The 15901-nt window shown below is 49.5% G+C and overlaps 1 protein-coding gene across 20 annotated transcripts in view; it reads right to left on the reverse strand.

Moving 5' to 3' along the window:
• Positions 1 to 15901, reverse strand: part of Ggta1 (glycoprotein alpha-galactosyltransferase 1) — a 78187-nt gene that overhangs the window by 33559 nt on the left and 28727 nt on the right. For 18 of the 20 annotated variants that reach the window (XM_017591470.3, XM_008761702.4, XM_006234033.5 and 15 more), the window contains 1 exon segment: positions 3625 to 3740. In XM_017591470.3, coding sequence (XP_017446959.1) covers positions 3625 to 3629 — 5 coding nt within the window. In that variant the 5' untranslated portion in view covers positions 3630 to 3740. 20 annotated transcript variants of the gene reach the window in all.

Below are 15901 nucleotides of genomic sequence, written 5' to 3' on the forward strand. Positions count from 1 at the left end.
CCAGGCCCTACGTGCAGTCTGAGAGAAACCCTGCGAAGCCAAATCTGGGACAAGGTTGCAGCCGGGCAGCCCTGCTGCTTCTCATGCCTGCCCACATACGGCATTTGCAAACATCAGGCAGGAAAGAGGCCGAGGCCGTCCTTCTAGAAGTCCTGGAAGCAGAGTTTCACAGACCATAAATAAAGAAGTCATTGGCACCAGGCCTCTCCTCCAGGCTTTTCCACTTACCCAGGTCTGCATGAGACATCAGTACTGGGCATCTATAACCCTGCTGTTGTGGCCCGTATGCTTTTCCTAGACTGAATGAGCTAATGAGAGACTCCTCAGCCAACCAATATATCTGCAGTACAGAGGCTCGCTAACCAGGCCCCATGAAGCTTGGGCCTTTGGGTCCCCTTACAAAATGGAACTTTATTCATTCATATCAGGGTACAGGTAGAAGAAAATTTAAGCACTTTCTAAAGTAGAAAGGATCCCCTACAGTCTGGAGGAATCGCTGTCTAGCTCTGGCAGCTGTCTGAGGCTGCAGGAGGAAGCGAGGCGCTACCCCGCTTACCCACCAGGGTCCCAGAACCTTGTACAGCCTCCAGGCCTTACTTTCTTCCTGCTCAGGTGTCACGATGTGCCAAGCCTCCAGTGCTTCCCCAAAATGGCACCCGGCTCGACTGAACAACCTATCAAGGAACAAGGACTACACACTGGGGATCCGCCTGAAGCCACCTGAGTGGGAAGCTGTCCAGACCATCCCAGACACCACTAACAACAAACTATGAGGCAAAAACAGTTCTGCCGGACACTTACCCAATGGTAAGCAATCACCAGTCATGAACATCAACTACAATGAAGACCAAATGAACTAATCTGTCTTTTGGTTTTCTTCTTTTCTTTCTTTTTTTTTCTTTTGCTTCTTTAGTGACATCCGTCCCCAGATCCTGGGATCTTACATAATGGAGAGAGGTAACTCCTATAAGTTGTCCTCTGACCCCCACATGCATGACACAAATGTGTGGGGCGGCGGGCAGTGGTGGAAATGGGGGTGGAGCAGGACCAGCAGCAGAGGCCTCACCTGAACCTAAGCACCTAGCGGGGCCAGAGATCACTGTGAAGAGCACGGTGGCTCCAGAGCCCTACACAAACGCATACACACACTGGGGAACCTGACTGAATCACTCTTCCACCATTAGCAAGGAACTGTTTGTATGTCTGGTGTTGACTGTGTACACACACACACACACACACACACACACACACACACACACACACTAAATAAATGTAATTTAAAATAAGAAAATGCCACTAGAACAGTGGTTCTCAACCTGTGGGTCACAACCCCTTCAGGGGTTGACTGAGTGACCTTTCCACAGGGGTTACCTAAGACCATCAGAAAACACGGCTATTTACATTATGGTTTATAACAGTAGCAAAACCAGTTATGAAGTAGCAACAAAGATAATTTTATGGTTGGGGGTCACCATGGCAATGAAGAGCAGCATTAAGGAAGCATTAGGAAGGTGGAGAACCTCTGGTCTAGACCATCTTAGTAAAGACACTCACTGGGTCCGCAGCACTGGGGCTGGAGAGATGGCTGAGCAGGTCAGAGTCCTCCCAGAGCGGAGGACAGAGCTTTGCTCCTAGCATCCGGGCAGCTCACAACCACGGAACTCCGGGGATTCAGCACCCCTGGCCTCTGAGGGCACCTGGACTCGTGTGCCCATGCACACATACACTCACACAGACACACATGCGTGGACGTAACTATAAGCAGGGAAAATTTTATTGTTTTTCATTTGCAGGCAAAGTAAAGCACGTGTATCCTGCAGCTCTACTCATCCCATACATTCTCCAACTTTGCCACCTTTTTTTTTTTTTTTTTTCCATTTCATTTTCTGAATGTCGTGTTTGAAGGACCTGGCTGTTTTCATAGTCTCATAGTCTACACAGACTCACTTCCCTACAGAATATCACATCTACAACTTTAAATTATTTTTCGTAAGGTGCCCTGCCCCCATCAAGTCAGCTTTATACCTGCTTCCTTCCTGAGTCTGGCTAAAGCACTCTCCAGCTGTCTTTTGATTCCGCCACAACAATCCTGTGATGTAACTCTACTATTAATCCCATTTTTGCATCCATGGAAATGGGCTCGTAAAGGTTAATCAGCTTACCTGGGGCTGGGATGCCATCCCCGGTGTTGGGACTCTTGGACTTGGAGGTCAGAGGCCCTGACAACTGTTGTGGGAAGGTGGGAAGACCCAAATCTCTCTGTGCTACTCAGGATTGCCATGGTGTTGTGACTGAACTCCCCCCACCCCCAAACTGGCCAAACACTAAGGTCAGCTTCTCCTCAGATGAACTGGGGGAACCTGACTGGATCACTCTTCTGCCATTAGCAAGGATCTGCTTGTGCACCTCGTGATCACTGTCCTCACTTGTATGTCCTTTCTGCCTCACCACCGCCAATGGTCATTGTGGTGGCCATGGCTCTGTGTTCTGGCTGAGAGCACGCTCGAATGAAGGGGTGGCTGGCAGGAGGTTGCTGGACACGTTCAGAAGCAACGGGTTAGGTCAGAGCGTCTACCTCTAGGTCTCCTTCTCCGCAGTGGGGCAGGATTAAGATAAGGGGAGACCATTTTATTATAAAATTCCCCACAGGGAGAGATTTTTATAGTATCAGTGATACAACTGATGGAGGGAAAGAAAGAAAAACCAGCTTCCAGCCATGTCTTCATTGAGAAGGTTGGAATCGGGGCTGGGCTGGAGAGACAGCTCAGTGGGTAAGAGGGCTTTCTGCTTTTACAAAGTCTGCAGCATAGCTCCCAAAACCCACACCAAATGGCTCGTGACTACCTGTAGCTCCAGCCCTTGGGGATTCAATGCCCTCTTCTGGCCTCTATGCCTACAAGTCCACATACGTGTACACACACACACACACACACACACACACACACACACACACACACACACACAAATTCAGTAAGAGCCAGGTCTCTGACTAAATCTACAGATATAACCATCACACACATCACACATCACAGGCAGTACGACCTGTTCTTAAGTACACCTCAGCACCTCTGCTTCACTCTCCTTCAGGAGCTCTAAAGCAGGGATCCAGCTAGCATTTTTTCCTGGCTGCCCCCAAGAACCACCATCAAATCATTTTCTACAGTCAAGACATGCTAGAGGAGTGCTGGGCCATCCCTGAGAGCAGTGTCCTGTGGGAAGCAATCAACCTCAAGTGAAACAACCAGCCAATGGAGAAAGAAGTGTGTGAGTCAGCCCAGAAGAGAGACGGCTCAGCACCCTCCCACCATGCCCTGCCCAAGACTCAGCCCCTGACCCCTGACCCCTGCCCCATCAACTCAAACCCTACACAGAGAACTCCAGGCTGCAGCCTTGACTGGCATAGCCCTGGGCGCTGCCAAGAGAAGCAGAATGCCAGAGTCCCCGAGCCAGCATTCCACCAGCCCCTGTTTCCAGAAACACAGGGGAAAGGACAACAAAAGTGTGGAAGGGACCAAGGAAAGGTTAGGAAGAGAGCAAGGGTCCTCCCTCAGGTGGAACCATTTGGTGACCTAACAGTAGCTCCCGGTGACCCAAGGCTGGGAAACACAGATCCTTTGAACATACCTCATTGTCCGCTGTGTCCTCTCCAAAGCAAACAGCAGAGCAACCGAGTTCTATGGAGCTCCCGCCTGCCGAAGGAGACAGGGCTCAGAGGAAAGGAAGGTACAGGGCTCCAACTCCTGTCAAAAGAATAAACAGCTGTTTCAGGAAGAGGAGGGGTGGGGTGGGCAGACAGATCCCTCAGCAGCAGCCTTTGTTCCCTCAGCCCCGGGAAATGGGCTGTTTATCAAGGCTGTTGACTCAGGTCTACAGGGCAAAGCAGAAGCAGGGCTCTGGGCTGGTCCTCTGACTTCCTCACCAAGAGGAAAAACTACAGGACCAAACCAGGCCAGGAGTCACAAGAGACGAGGCCACCACCCTCCCCATCACCCAGTCCCGGGGTAAAACCGGGAGCTGTGTGGGATGCAAACAAACTCAAGTGATACCTCCCAGGGATGGCCAGTCAGTGGAGATGTGTGTGAGACAGCCCAGAACAGAGGCCAGTGAGCGGACAAGGCACTTTGATGGGATGCCTAAATGTGGTTCTGAGATAAGCTCTTCCTCCACAGCCTGGCTCTAGAAGCCAGTTTTGTGCAACACTGCGCTTTAGAAAATGATGCAAATCTCCACAGAGAAGCCCTTACTATGTGCACTTGAGACGGTTGTGGAGGCCCATACTTGCTCCTGAGGGACAAGGCTTACCCCTGCCTACCTTTTTTTTCCCCCCTTTTCGAGACAGGGTCCTAAGTAGCCTATTAACTCATCGTGTGTACACAAGGACAACCTAGGGCTTCTGATCTTGCCTGCCCAACAGTCCTAGGATGGGTGTGCACCACATCCAGTCATGTGACAACATGAGGGATGGAACCCAGGCCGTGTGCACACTAGGCCTTCACACTGTGTGCACAGAAGCACCCTGTCATTGGCTGTTGCTCTCAGAAACAACAGTTGTCTATGGCACACATTGGCTTCAGCAGGGAGGTGGTACTCAAGGCCTCTGCCTTGTTCCCTCCCCAAGTGACTGGGACACTGCCGGGAAGTCTGAGAACCCTAGACCATGGGGAAGGGACCGATGCCAGACAGGAAGGAGTCAAGGCCTGGCCCCAGGTCACTCGGCCTGGAATGGAGCCTCTTCCTCCTCTTCTCAGAAGGAAGTTTCATGGCTTCCTCCTCTGAGGGCAGGAGCCAGCTGACTGTAACCTTCAGGGATTGGAAGTTCTTCCTACTAGCTTGCTTAAATCCTCTCTGATGACATCCATTCAACCCACAGGAACACATGCTTGTGACATAGTCATTCCTCTCTCAAATCTATATATCCAAACAATGAGCATCAGATATACCCCACCCTGGACCCCAAGGCCCATCAGAAGTGGAAAGTTGCCACCAATTACCACAATGACATCCTTTCTGTAGCAATGAGAACCAGCAGGCTACCTCCAGGTCACGTGAACAGGAGGACCCCGGCTCGGTACTCAGCCAAAGGAGAATGACCCAAAAGGACACACTCTAGGGCCTGTCTGTCCATCATCCCCGCACTTGGGAGGAGTGGGCAGGGTTCCAAGGCCAGGCTTGAGTACACAGTGAGTTTGAGGTCAACCTAGGACATATACAACCTTCTCTTTTAAAAGGTGGGAGGGGGGCATCAGTTAAATGCTTTAACTTAAAGCCCTATGCAAGTAAAATTAGTTATGGTACTACAAGTGGGCACCAAGGGCAGCAAGTTCTGGTCTGGGTGGTGGTCACACAGATCTGTCCACTTGATTATAACACACAGGCCTTTTCCATGTGTATGTTAAGGATGGAAAATTCCAGAAAGCTCCCCAGTGGAAGCTCCCTGCACTCTCTGATATCATCTCCCCAATCCCTACCCTGCCCGCCTCACTCTCTAGGGCCCCAGGATCATGGTTAGGCCCTGCCTCTTCCCTTCTCCCAGATTCCTCATTGGAACTGAACTCCTTAGGAGGGTGCGGCTGTGTTCTTCCATGGGACCAAGGCCACTGGGGGGGAAGGGACAGGCCATCAGGGTAGAGTTGAAGGGCTGTGCTAAAAAAAGCAAGACCTCTTTAAATGTTTGTAGTGATGGGGGTGGAATATAGGACTCTGTGTGTGCTCCACAAGCTCCTCGCCAACTGAGCCATGCCACAGCTCCTCACGGAGTTTCCCACCGATCCCAACCCCCCCCCCCCTTCAGATCATAGGAAGTAGCTTCCCTTCTTTACCTCAGAGAACCCTCACTAACGCCCTCCATGTGGCCTACATAGAGGGAGACACAAGTCAGCACACCCCTCTGGGACACTCCCCTATTGCATCCTAGAACGACCCGTCCTCCCTGGGGTTCTCCAGGGGATGCACCCCAGGTCAGCTCTTTGTGCTCTGTGTGGCAGGCAGAGGGGCACAAAGGGGAGAGGGGTGAGGAACCTCACCATGCCACTGTTGGGCCTTGGGTCTGTCCGCACTGTCCATCCCAAGAACCAGCAGCTGCAACCTCGAAGTGGGAAGCCCTGGCTTTGTTCCAAGTCACTCTGGCTGCGACTCCCACCCCACTTACCTCTGTGGGAATGTGGGGATTAAGTGTTCTTGGCAGGGAGCACAGAGCACAACCAACACGAAGCTTGCTAGTCGTCATGTTTTAATCCCAGCACTGTTTGGGATGGTCACAAAAGGCAAGCTTGCCGAGCAAGCGAGTAGAGCGACTCGCTGGGTTTCCTGTCCTGTGTGATGGGGATGATCCTGTCTCAGGCCCACCTCTCAGGGTGACTGAGGGGCTGGACCAGGCTGGGTAAGCGATCTATGGTCTGGATGCCATTAAGGCTGTGCCTTGTGAGCCGTACTATCCTAGGAGGCTTACTTGACGCTGCCGCTTGTGCCTGCGCTGCGACGTGTGTAAAATGAGAATGGTGACATCTGTGTGGAAACTGGCACCTAGCGAGAGCCACATACACAGAACATCAAGAGCTAAACAGTCTTGTCCTCGTGAAGGACACAGCTTTGTCTCTGAGAGAGCCATCATGATCACCCCCCTGCGCTCACCACCAATGCTCACACAGTTTCATGTTTGTGTGAGGAAAGTGCCTGCCTGTCGGTCTTATCGGTCTCAGGAAGAGATTTCTAGCATGATGCTCCCAAGCTGTTACGACTGGTTTGTTTTTGTCAATTCGACACAAACCAGAGTCACTAAGGAGGAAGGAAGCTCAATTAAGAAAGTGCCTCCATGGGCTGGAGAGATGGATCTGCAGTACTGGCTTGCTGCTTGTCTAGAGGTCCTGAGTTCAATTCCCAGAAACTACATGGTGGTTCACAACCATGGGATCTGATGCCCTCTTCTGGCATAGAGGTGTACAGGCAGATAGAACACTCATACATACGTACAATCAATCAGTCAATGAAGTTGCCTCCACTAGACTGGTCTGAAGATATATCTTGATTGCTGATCAGTGTGGGAAGCCCCACCCATTGTGGCCAGTGCCATCATTATCTATATAAGAAAGCTGAGGGCTGGAGAGGTGGCTCAGTGGTTAAGAGCACTGCTCTTCCAGAGGTCTTGAGTTCAAATCCCAGCAACCACATGGTGGCTCACAACTATCTGTAATGGGATCTGATGCCCCCTTCTGGTGTGTCTGAAGACAGCTACAGAGTCTACATATATATATTAAATAAACAAATATTTTTTTAAAAAGCAAGCTGAGCAAGCCAGGCACAGCAAGTCTGTAAACAGTACTCCTGCATGGTCTCTGCTTCGGTTCCTGCCTCTAAGTTCTTGCCCTGACCTCCCAGGATGATAGACTACAAGTTGTAAGACTAAATAAACCCTCTCCTCCCCAAACTGCTTCTGGTCATGACTGGTCATTTCAGAGCAACGTTTCTGAAATGATGGCAGTGGTGCCCTCAGGAAGAACCGTGGTCAAGAGTGTACGCTCCCGTGCGTCTCCCGGAGAGAACACTCAGCCCTGGATGGGAAAATGGAATTATTGCCTTTTTCTTTCTCTTCTTTCTGTTTTCAAAACTCAGGTCTGAGCAATGGTAGCACATGCCTTTTATCCCAGCATTCATGAACAGAGACAGGCCGATCTCTATGTTTGAGGCCAGCCTGGTCAACAGAGGGAGTTCCAGAACATTTAAGGCTACATAGAGAAACTCTGTCTTGAAAAGGAAAAAGTAGGAGAAAAACTTCATTTGTTTGTTTTTTGTGTGTATGTTTGGGGCTACACAGAGCACATGACTAAAGGACAACTGTTGTGACTCTGTTCTCTCCGTCTACTGCTGAGACCCAGGTATCAAACTCTGGTCATCGGGCTTGGCAGCAAACCCCTTTACCCACTGAGCCATCTCACTGGCCCCTACTGCATCTTCCCAAGCAATACGTAACCACATATCTTGCACACTGCCTGCACTGTCTAGCTCTAAGATGGACCTTCCCCCGTGTCCAAGGGTTAATCTAATCCACTCATGCTTTAACCGAGGAAGAAGTCGGTCGTGTTGACACCTCAGAAGGTATACACACTATGTTCCACAGGGAAAGGACCCAGCCAGGTCTGCAACACCAGTTCTGTCCCAGCTCTCACTTCCGCTTCCATTCAGCAACCTCTGTGTTATATGTGCCTGCTCAGTTCCCTCACAACCCTACCAGATGCAAAGGACAGGCCAGCTTTTCTCTCTGAACATCTGTAATGGCACCTAGAACATATAGCTAGGCTCCAGGTGAAGGTTTTGGGCTTTGGAACCAACCATTGCTTCTTCAGAGCTAGAAGACATGCTGTAGTCCCAGAGCCAGGAGAACTACTCATCAACGAGGGGAGGACGTCCGTCTTTGGGCAGAGGAAAGGCTTCCCACCCGGGAAGGCAGGAAGCTGAGAACATGCTCTTGCCATTAGAGGAGAGTAGCAGGTGCTTATGCGGCCTTTGCCTAGTCAGAGGCACAACTGCTGAGTCGGAAGCACTTAGAGAACAGATCTCCAGTCTGGCCTGAGTCTGTTTTTTCGTTTCCCTATGAGCGGATTCCAGCTCTCCCAGGGTCAATTCTTACACCTCAACCTTGCTGTCTCAGTGCTGGGCCCCTAGCAGAAAAACAGCATGGCCTTCTAGATGACCTAAAAGAAAAAAAGTCCATCCACCATCCCTGCTTTAAGTCCTCATGCTTTTTTTGTTTTCCCCCGGAGCTGGGGACCAAACCCAGGGCCTTGCGCTTGCTAGGCAAATGCTCTACCACTGAGCTAAATCCCCAACCCCCTATCATGCTTTTTATGCCGATGTTATGGTCAGTCCTCCCAGGCTTCCACTGACCCTCCTTTCCAAGCCCCTTGATTGAAGCCTTAAGGAATCAGGCACTCACTAGCCTGTTGTATCCCTGTTCCAACCCGGAACTGTTTGATTATAACACACGTATCTAATGTGAGGCCAAGCTCATTCTCACAAGATGCTTAAAAGTAAAACCCAGGTATGGCAACATATGCCTTTAATCCCAGCACTCTGGAGACAAGAGGAGGCCAATCTCTGAGTTCAAGGCCACCCTGGCTCTATACCAGCCAAGGTGATTCTCTTTCTTCTGTCTCTCTCTCTCTCCCCCTTCCATATATATGTATGTACATGTTTTTAATTTTGTGCATGAGTGTTTTGCCTGTATATTATATGTACATGTGTGCAGTACTCAGAGTCCAGAAGCGGCCAAATGCACTGGAACTGAAGTTACAGATGGTTGTAAGCTTCCGGGGTGGGAGACAGGGAGAGGGAATCCAGCATAGTTCTCTGCATGAACAGCAAGTGCTCTTAACCTCTGAGCCATCTCTCCAGCCCCAAGATAATCTTAATAATGGTCTCATTTCATCCTCACCACAGTCATTGGGCAACCTGCCTATTTCCCCAGGCAGGGAAATTGCAGCTCAGAGGTTGGGTAACACGGGCAAGGCCCCAGAACTAGGAGCTCCTCACATCCACATGAGCGCCATCCTTCCCACTGAACATAACACCTGCTTCTACACACATACCTCAGGGATGCCTTGAGTGCGGGGTAGTTCTATGCCAGCTTGACACAAGCCGTGGTTCTCTGAAAGGAGGGGCCATCCATTGAGAAAATGCCTTCTTAAGATCCAGATGTAAGGCATTTGCTCTTTAGTGATTGATAGGGGAGGGCCCAGCCCATTGTGGGTGGTGCCGTTCTTAAACTAGCTGCTATAAGAAAGCAGGCTGAGCAAAGCCACAGAAGCAAGTCAGTAAGCAATACCCCTCCATGGCCTCTGCACCAGCTCCTGCTCCAGGTTCCTTCCTTGTTGGAGCTTCTGCCCTGACTTCCCTCAGTGATGGTTGTACTGTGATCTGGAAGCTGAATAAACCCTTTCCTCCCCAGCTAGTTTTCATCACCGTGTTTCATCGCAACGACAGAAACCCTGACTAAGACACTTGCCCAGGTTTGTTCCTGTTGAGAGTCAACGGACAGAATTGTCCCCTGTAAAAAATAGTTTAGTAGAGGAAGACTCAATGGCGCCATTTCTGGGCACCCTTCCAGATTGGGTCCTCTCAGGCTGTATTTTAATTCTTGGAACAGGGCTATGTGGCTCAATCTGGCCTGGACCTTGTGATCTTCCTGCCTCAACCTCTCAAGGGCTGAGATTACAGGTCTGTACCACACACCTGGCTGGATCCGTTTTGTTTTTTGTTTTTTGTTTTTTTTTTACTTATTTATTTTATATATATGAGTGTATCTTCAGAGGGCATTAGAACCCATTACAGATGGTTGTGAGCCAACAGGTGGTTGCTGGGATTTGAACTCAGAACCTCTGGAAGAGCAGTCAGTGCTCTTAACCACCGAGCCATCTCTCCAGCCCCCTGGGTCCGTTTTTAATACCCATTGGTCCTTTCAGATGCCAGACGAAATCCAGAGTCCTTCCTATGGTGACAGAGGCCCAGCTCTTGGAGAGCCATATTTGTTCCGTTTTCTACCAAAAAGCAAGGAAAGACAGTCTGCTGTCACTGGTTGCAACCGCAGACACGAATACTCATGGTCAGCTAGGAGAGATTTATTTTCGTTTTTAAGTGTGTGTGTGTGTGTGTGTGTGTGTGTGTAGAGTATGTGTGTTGTGTGTGTGTGTGTGTGTATGTGTGTGTGTTTGTGTGTGTGTGTGTACAGGCTGTTTGTGAGTTGCCCAACATGGGTGCTGGAAACTAACTCAGGTCCTCTGTAAGAGCAGCTTGCAGTCTTAACCACTAGGCCATCTGGCTCCTGCTTTCTTCCTTGGTCATCTGCCAGGATTCTAGCACACAGAATGGTGCTGCCTGGTAGGGGGAGCTCCTAGACATAATCCCAGGCATGTTTCCATGACGGCACACACCTTGAATCCCAGCACTCGAGAGATATAGACCAGCAGACCACTGAGTTTGAGGCTATCCTGGTCCATACAAGGAGACTATGACTCAAAAGCGAGGGGTGCTAACCGTTACACATCCCCACCTCATCCCTCCTTGCACCTCTGCTGTCCCTGCCTCTCTCTCATAACTTCTGCAACTTGCCTGATTCGATGCTTGAGAGGGGGAGACAGACAGACTGACTCAAAGGGAGGGAGCTGTGTAAGGCCCAGGGGTATTCAAATCTAAGAATTTACTAGAAAATCCTGAGATTGTTCTGTCTTGGATTTTTTTTTTCCCCTCGTATTATAATTTTGCTCGATCTCTTATAATTGACTCAAGCATAAAAAAAAAAAACAAAAAAAAAACAAAAAAAAAAACCACACACACACACACATAAAAAAAAAAATCAAAAACAAAAACGCTCTCAGGAATTCATATCTAATAGAAGGTAGCAGAAAGTTTAAAAATAAAACCACCATGAACAAAGAAAACAAACAAACAGAAAAACTCAAATTCAGGCCACTGGGAAATTTTTTTTTTCTGTCTGTCCTTGGGACAGGTCTTGTTCACACACTGGAACATTTCTCGCCCTGTGATCCTGGACATCCACTCCCTGAGCCTGTTTACTAACCTATAAAACAGCGGTAATAGCATGTGCTGAGACACTTAATTGCCTAGCATGAGCGAGGTCTTGGAGCCCTAGCACTGCGGAAGGAGGATGGGGTAGGATGAGGGGATGCTTCTGAAGCTCAACTCTAAAATCACAACATCTTTAAAGAGGTGATTTCTTGAGCCTCGGAATCCAGGTCAACCTGGGCAATACAGCAAGATATCCTATTTTTAAAAAGCCATTTAGTTTTTAGTTGTTTTTAGTTTTTGAATTACCCAGAAGATCAACAAACCCATCTGTAAAGTTCACGGAACCCAAGATGTACTTAGGAAACAGCAGCTTGTGTTACCGTCCCTTGTGCCTAAGGAACAAACTGTGCTGGCCTCCCTATCCGCCTGAAGTGGAGCCTACATCTACAGGAGAGCCTCGGGTACTGACTGAGTGACCTCAGGCAAGCTGGGCTTCTGAAGACTTGGTGTCTCTGCCAGCCTGTAAAGTGAGAATAGCAAAGCCACTCTCTCAGAGTCGGAAAGAGGCGGCACCCCCGTAGTGCTGGCAGAGCTCCCCTTAACAAGTTCCCCATAAAATAACATTCTCTCGGGTCGCACTGATGATTCTCCCAGAACTCTCCCTCACAGGCTCTGGCAAATTTCGCTCTGCGTATCCAGAGTCCACTGTGTACCGTGGCCTGAAAACAGCTAGCCCAGCCTTGGCATGGACTGAGCAACTCTCGGAACACTTCTGAATCACCTTCGATACCCAAGCCTTGACCATGGCCTTGGATGGAGGCAGGGCCATGGCTCCCTCAGCAGAAAACCCCAGGGACTCTGGTGGCTCTCCCAAATGACTTGGGGAGAATGGATGCTGGGTTCAGGCAAAGCCAAGAGCTCTTTCTTACCTCCTTGTATCCCATGAGAAGTCTGCAAACAGAAGCAGTAAAATGACTCAGTGGGTTAGGGGCACTCGCTGTCACGCCACACCTGGTGACATGAGTTAAATCCCTAGGACCTACACGGTGGAAGGAGAAAGCCAACTTCCACAGCCTTTCCCCTCAACCACACGCATGCACACACGAATGTATTTAATCCGGAAGATTAGTGGTCGAGCACTTGTCTAGCAAACAATAATTAAAAAAAAAAAACAAAAATCCGAAAGCAGCACCTGGTGTAAATCAGAGGAGGCTAAGTATTGGTCCGTTTACTCATCTGTTAGGTAAACATCTGTTCTGTACCAGGATCAACACCTGGCCAGTGCCAGGCTCCACAGTGGTCCAGCTCATGGGTTCCGTGGACCTCAGTGTCCAGTGGGAAACACGGATCCTGAAGCCAATCATCCCCCTGCTGAGGGGAATACCCAGGGCTCCCTCACCAGGAGCTTTGAGCTCCATGGATTTTTAAGAGGACTTTGGCCTCTACTCTGGATTCCTTCCCTCTCAAGCAATGCCCCCGATCTTCTGAGCTATACCATTTTACAGGTGAGTAAACTGAGGTGTGGAGGAAGGAAAGGAAGGACGCATGCAGCACAACTCGACATGAGGTAAAGACGCTGCCATCCAAACTGTCCCTCGAGACAACCTAGGAAACCACAGAGAACGAGGAAGGGGCTGGTGACTGGCTTCTGCTGTCTTCCTAAACGTGCTCAACCGTGTCTGGAAACACTCCCGAAGCGGCCACACTACTGCTCTGCTTCCCCAGAGCCCCATTCTGGGCCCTCTAATGGAAGGGCAGGCCACTGCAAAAGTGAGCTTCACTCTCAGTGACAAAGCAGGTGAGGCACTGCACTGTGAGAACTGTCAGCCCATGCAGGCAGAACCCGGAAGAGGCACTCCATTACCAACCGCAGCCCAGCTGGGTCTAAGAACCATCTAGAAACCCAGTTCATCGCCTTGCTTCTGCCTTCCCCGCAGGCCCCTCAAGGGGCCTCAAACTCTTAGTGGGTACTACTGGCCCCTTCACGGTCACCTAGCTAACTTCAGTCCTCTGTTCCTCCAAAAGTGTCAGCAGACGGCCCTTGAAATACCTTTTCTTTCTCTGTTGAGAAGCAGTGTTGGGGTTTTTCTTCTATGGTTGTGGTTTCCCAGTCTTCTGAGTAAAAAGCCCACAGGTTGCTCTGTGGAGGGGAACCCAACATAGTCTTCAGCTTCCTGAACTGTTGTCAGCAAGCTTAGCACAGAAGGGAAGGAACACCCAACCTCGGAGAGTATTTAGTGTTGTTTGACTAGGATCTCCAGCTCTCTCTGCCTTCATGGCAAGATCTCAATTCCTGGCCCTCTGGAGTTGGTTGGGTAAGGCTGTGTGGCTAATCAGACCAACAAAATGGGCGTGGGCCCCAACCACTTAACTGCTCGCACAGACCTCTAGGCCTCACTTTCTTTGTGTCACAGAGCAGATTCAAGAAGGTGATTGCGTTTGCCAAGCTCCTTGAATGGGTGCAACCCCCAGGATGACTTGCAGATTCAAGTACTAACTCAGGGAGTGTCAGAGCCTCCTGGGTCCCCTGCAGTGTTTGACCCCTGCTGAGCCCCGCTGATGTGTGTGGAAGCCTTTTGTTCCTAACAAAGGAAAGCCCTGGCCCCATATCCCACACACCTGGGCCTACACCTTAGGTCCTGTCTTTTGTTCTCACTGTTTGTTCCAGAGACTTACACCGGTCTTCCGGGATTTCTCCCCAGTAAATTTGGGGCATGTATGTATTCGGTCTTTTGTTACTGAAGCCTTAAGCCGAGGTTTCCCACTGTGCTTCCTAGATTTTTCCACCCGGTCAATTTAGGGTATATATTCGGTGAATAAAGCTACAGAATTGGCATTCTTTCTTAACACGAATGACCCACTCACACCTGGTTCTCGGTGCCTGCCATGTCAGGGCATGGACAAGGGAGGGAAGGGGAACCTAATAACCCCCGTGAAGCACATTCTAGTAACCCCGTCGTACCAAGAGGGGAAACAAGTTCAGATCTCACTAATGTCCATCAGGGTCAAAGCCAGAACCATCTGGGCCTGGGCAGCACGGAGAACTTCCCTTGCTGAATTCCCCTGGCCTTTGGCAAGGCATCAATTTAGCAACCTTACTTCTCCCCTCAGCAACCGCCGTGCCTGTCTCCTCCCCCACTTCAGGCTGTGAATGTGAAGACCAAGGATCTGTAGCTCAAATAATCACATTAATTTGGACGGTTACAGCAACAGCAGCCACTGAAAATGCTCTTCACTGACGAGTCAGATTTCGCCAGGCAGGCTCCTGAGCACATGACTTTCCCTTCATTCCACTCCTATTTATTTCTGCGTGCTAAGGTCAACCCATTGTACAGATGGCAGCCCAGTGCCTTCTACCATGTTCTAGAGGCAGCTTCAAGAATCAGTTCTTTTATCTGCTGTGCAGATGCCTCAGCTCTTCTCTCCCCCTGCATACTTATAAATACATACATACATACATACATACATACATACATACATACACACACATATATAAATCTCAAAGAGACCTGACTGCTTTCTCAGACCCCAAAGGAGCCCAAGGCACACGGAAGATTCTGTCCTCTTTCAAGGCAGAGAATCCAGAGTCCTTGGCTGCTCCAGGGTAAATGATTCTTTGGTCATCTCCAGTGGAGATGAGGCCAGAGAGACAGTTCGGTGGGTAAAGGCACTTGTGGCCAAGCCTGCCAACCTGAGTTCTATACCTGGACTCCCACAAGCTATCCTTTGACCTCCACCTGCATACCATAGTGCCTGCATTTGTACACACACACACACACACACACACACACACACACACACACAGAGTAAAAATAAATAAATAAATGTTTTCCCCACCTTTTGGTCGTAGAACAATGATAACTAGATTTTATAAGTAAAAAGACTGGTATACATACAGATAAATAAATTCAACCTTTCAAAACTTTTCTTTTCTTTTCTTTTTTAAAGACGGATCTCACTATGTAGCCCTGGCTAGCCTCCAACCCACCATATAGACTAAGGCAGACCCCAAACTCACAGTCTGACTGCCTCCTGAGTGCTGTGATCAGAGGCGTGTGCTACCGTGCTGGACTTAAAGGCAATTTATAAAAAGCAGGGGCTCCTACTCTCGCCCTCCCTCAGTTAGGTTGACCTTGAACTTAGGCAATGAGTTCCCTTTGTTAACACTCATCATAAATTAACATGTCTCCTGCTTCCTCAATAAAAAAAAAAAAACCCCAACTTTCAGCATCCAGTAAGCTCACCGAGAAGTACCAGTTACTGGTTCGAAGATGGGGTAGGAATGGCTTATAGCAGCTACCTCGATACACAACACTGGCAGAACCCATCTCAGAGTGGGCACCCCTGCAGACAGTTTTAGCATCTGTGTGCTGGCTTGGCCCTG

The sequence above is a fragment of the Rattus norvegicus genome, chromosome 3 (assembly GCF_036323735.1).
Source record: "Rattus norvegicus strain BN/NHsdMcwi chromosome 3, GRCr8, whole genome shotgun sequence".
NCBI classification, from domain to species: Eukaryota; Metazoa; Chordata; class Mammalia; order Rodentia; family Muridae; genus Rattus; species Rattus norvegicus.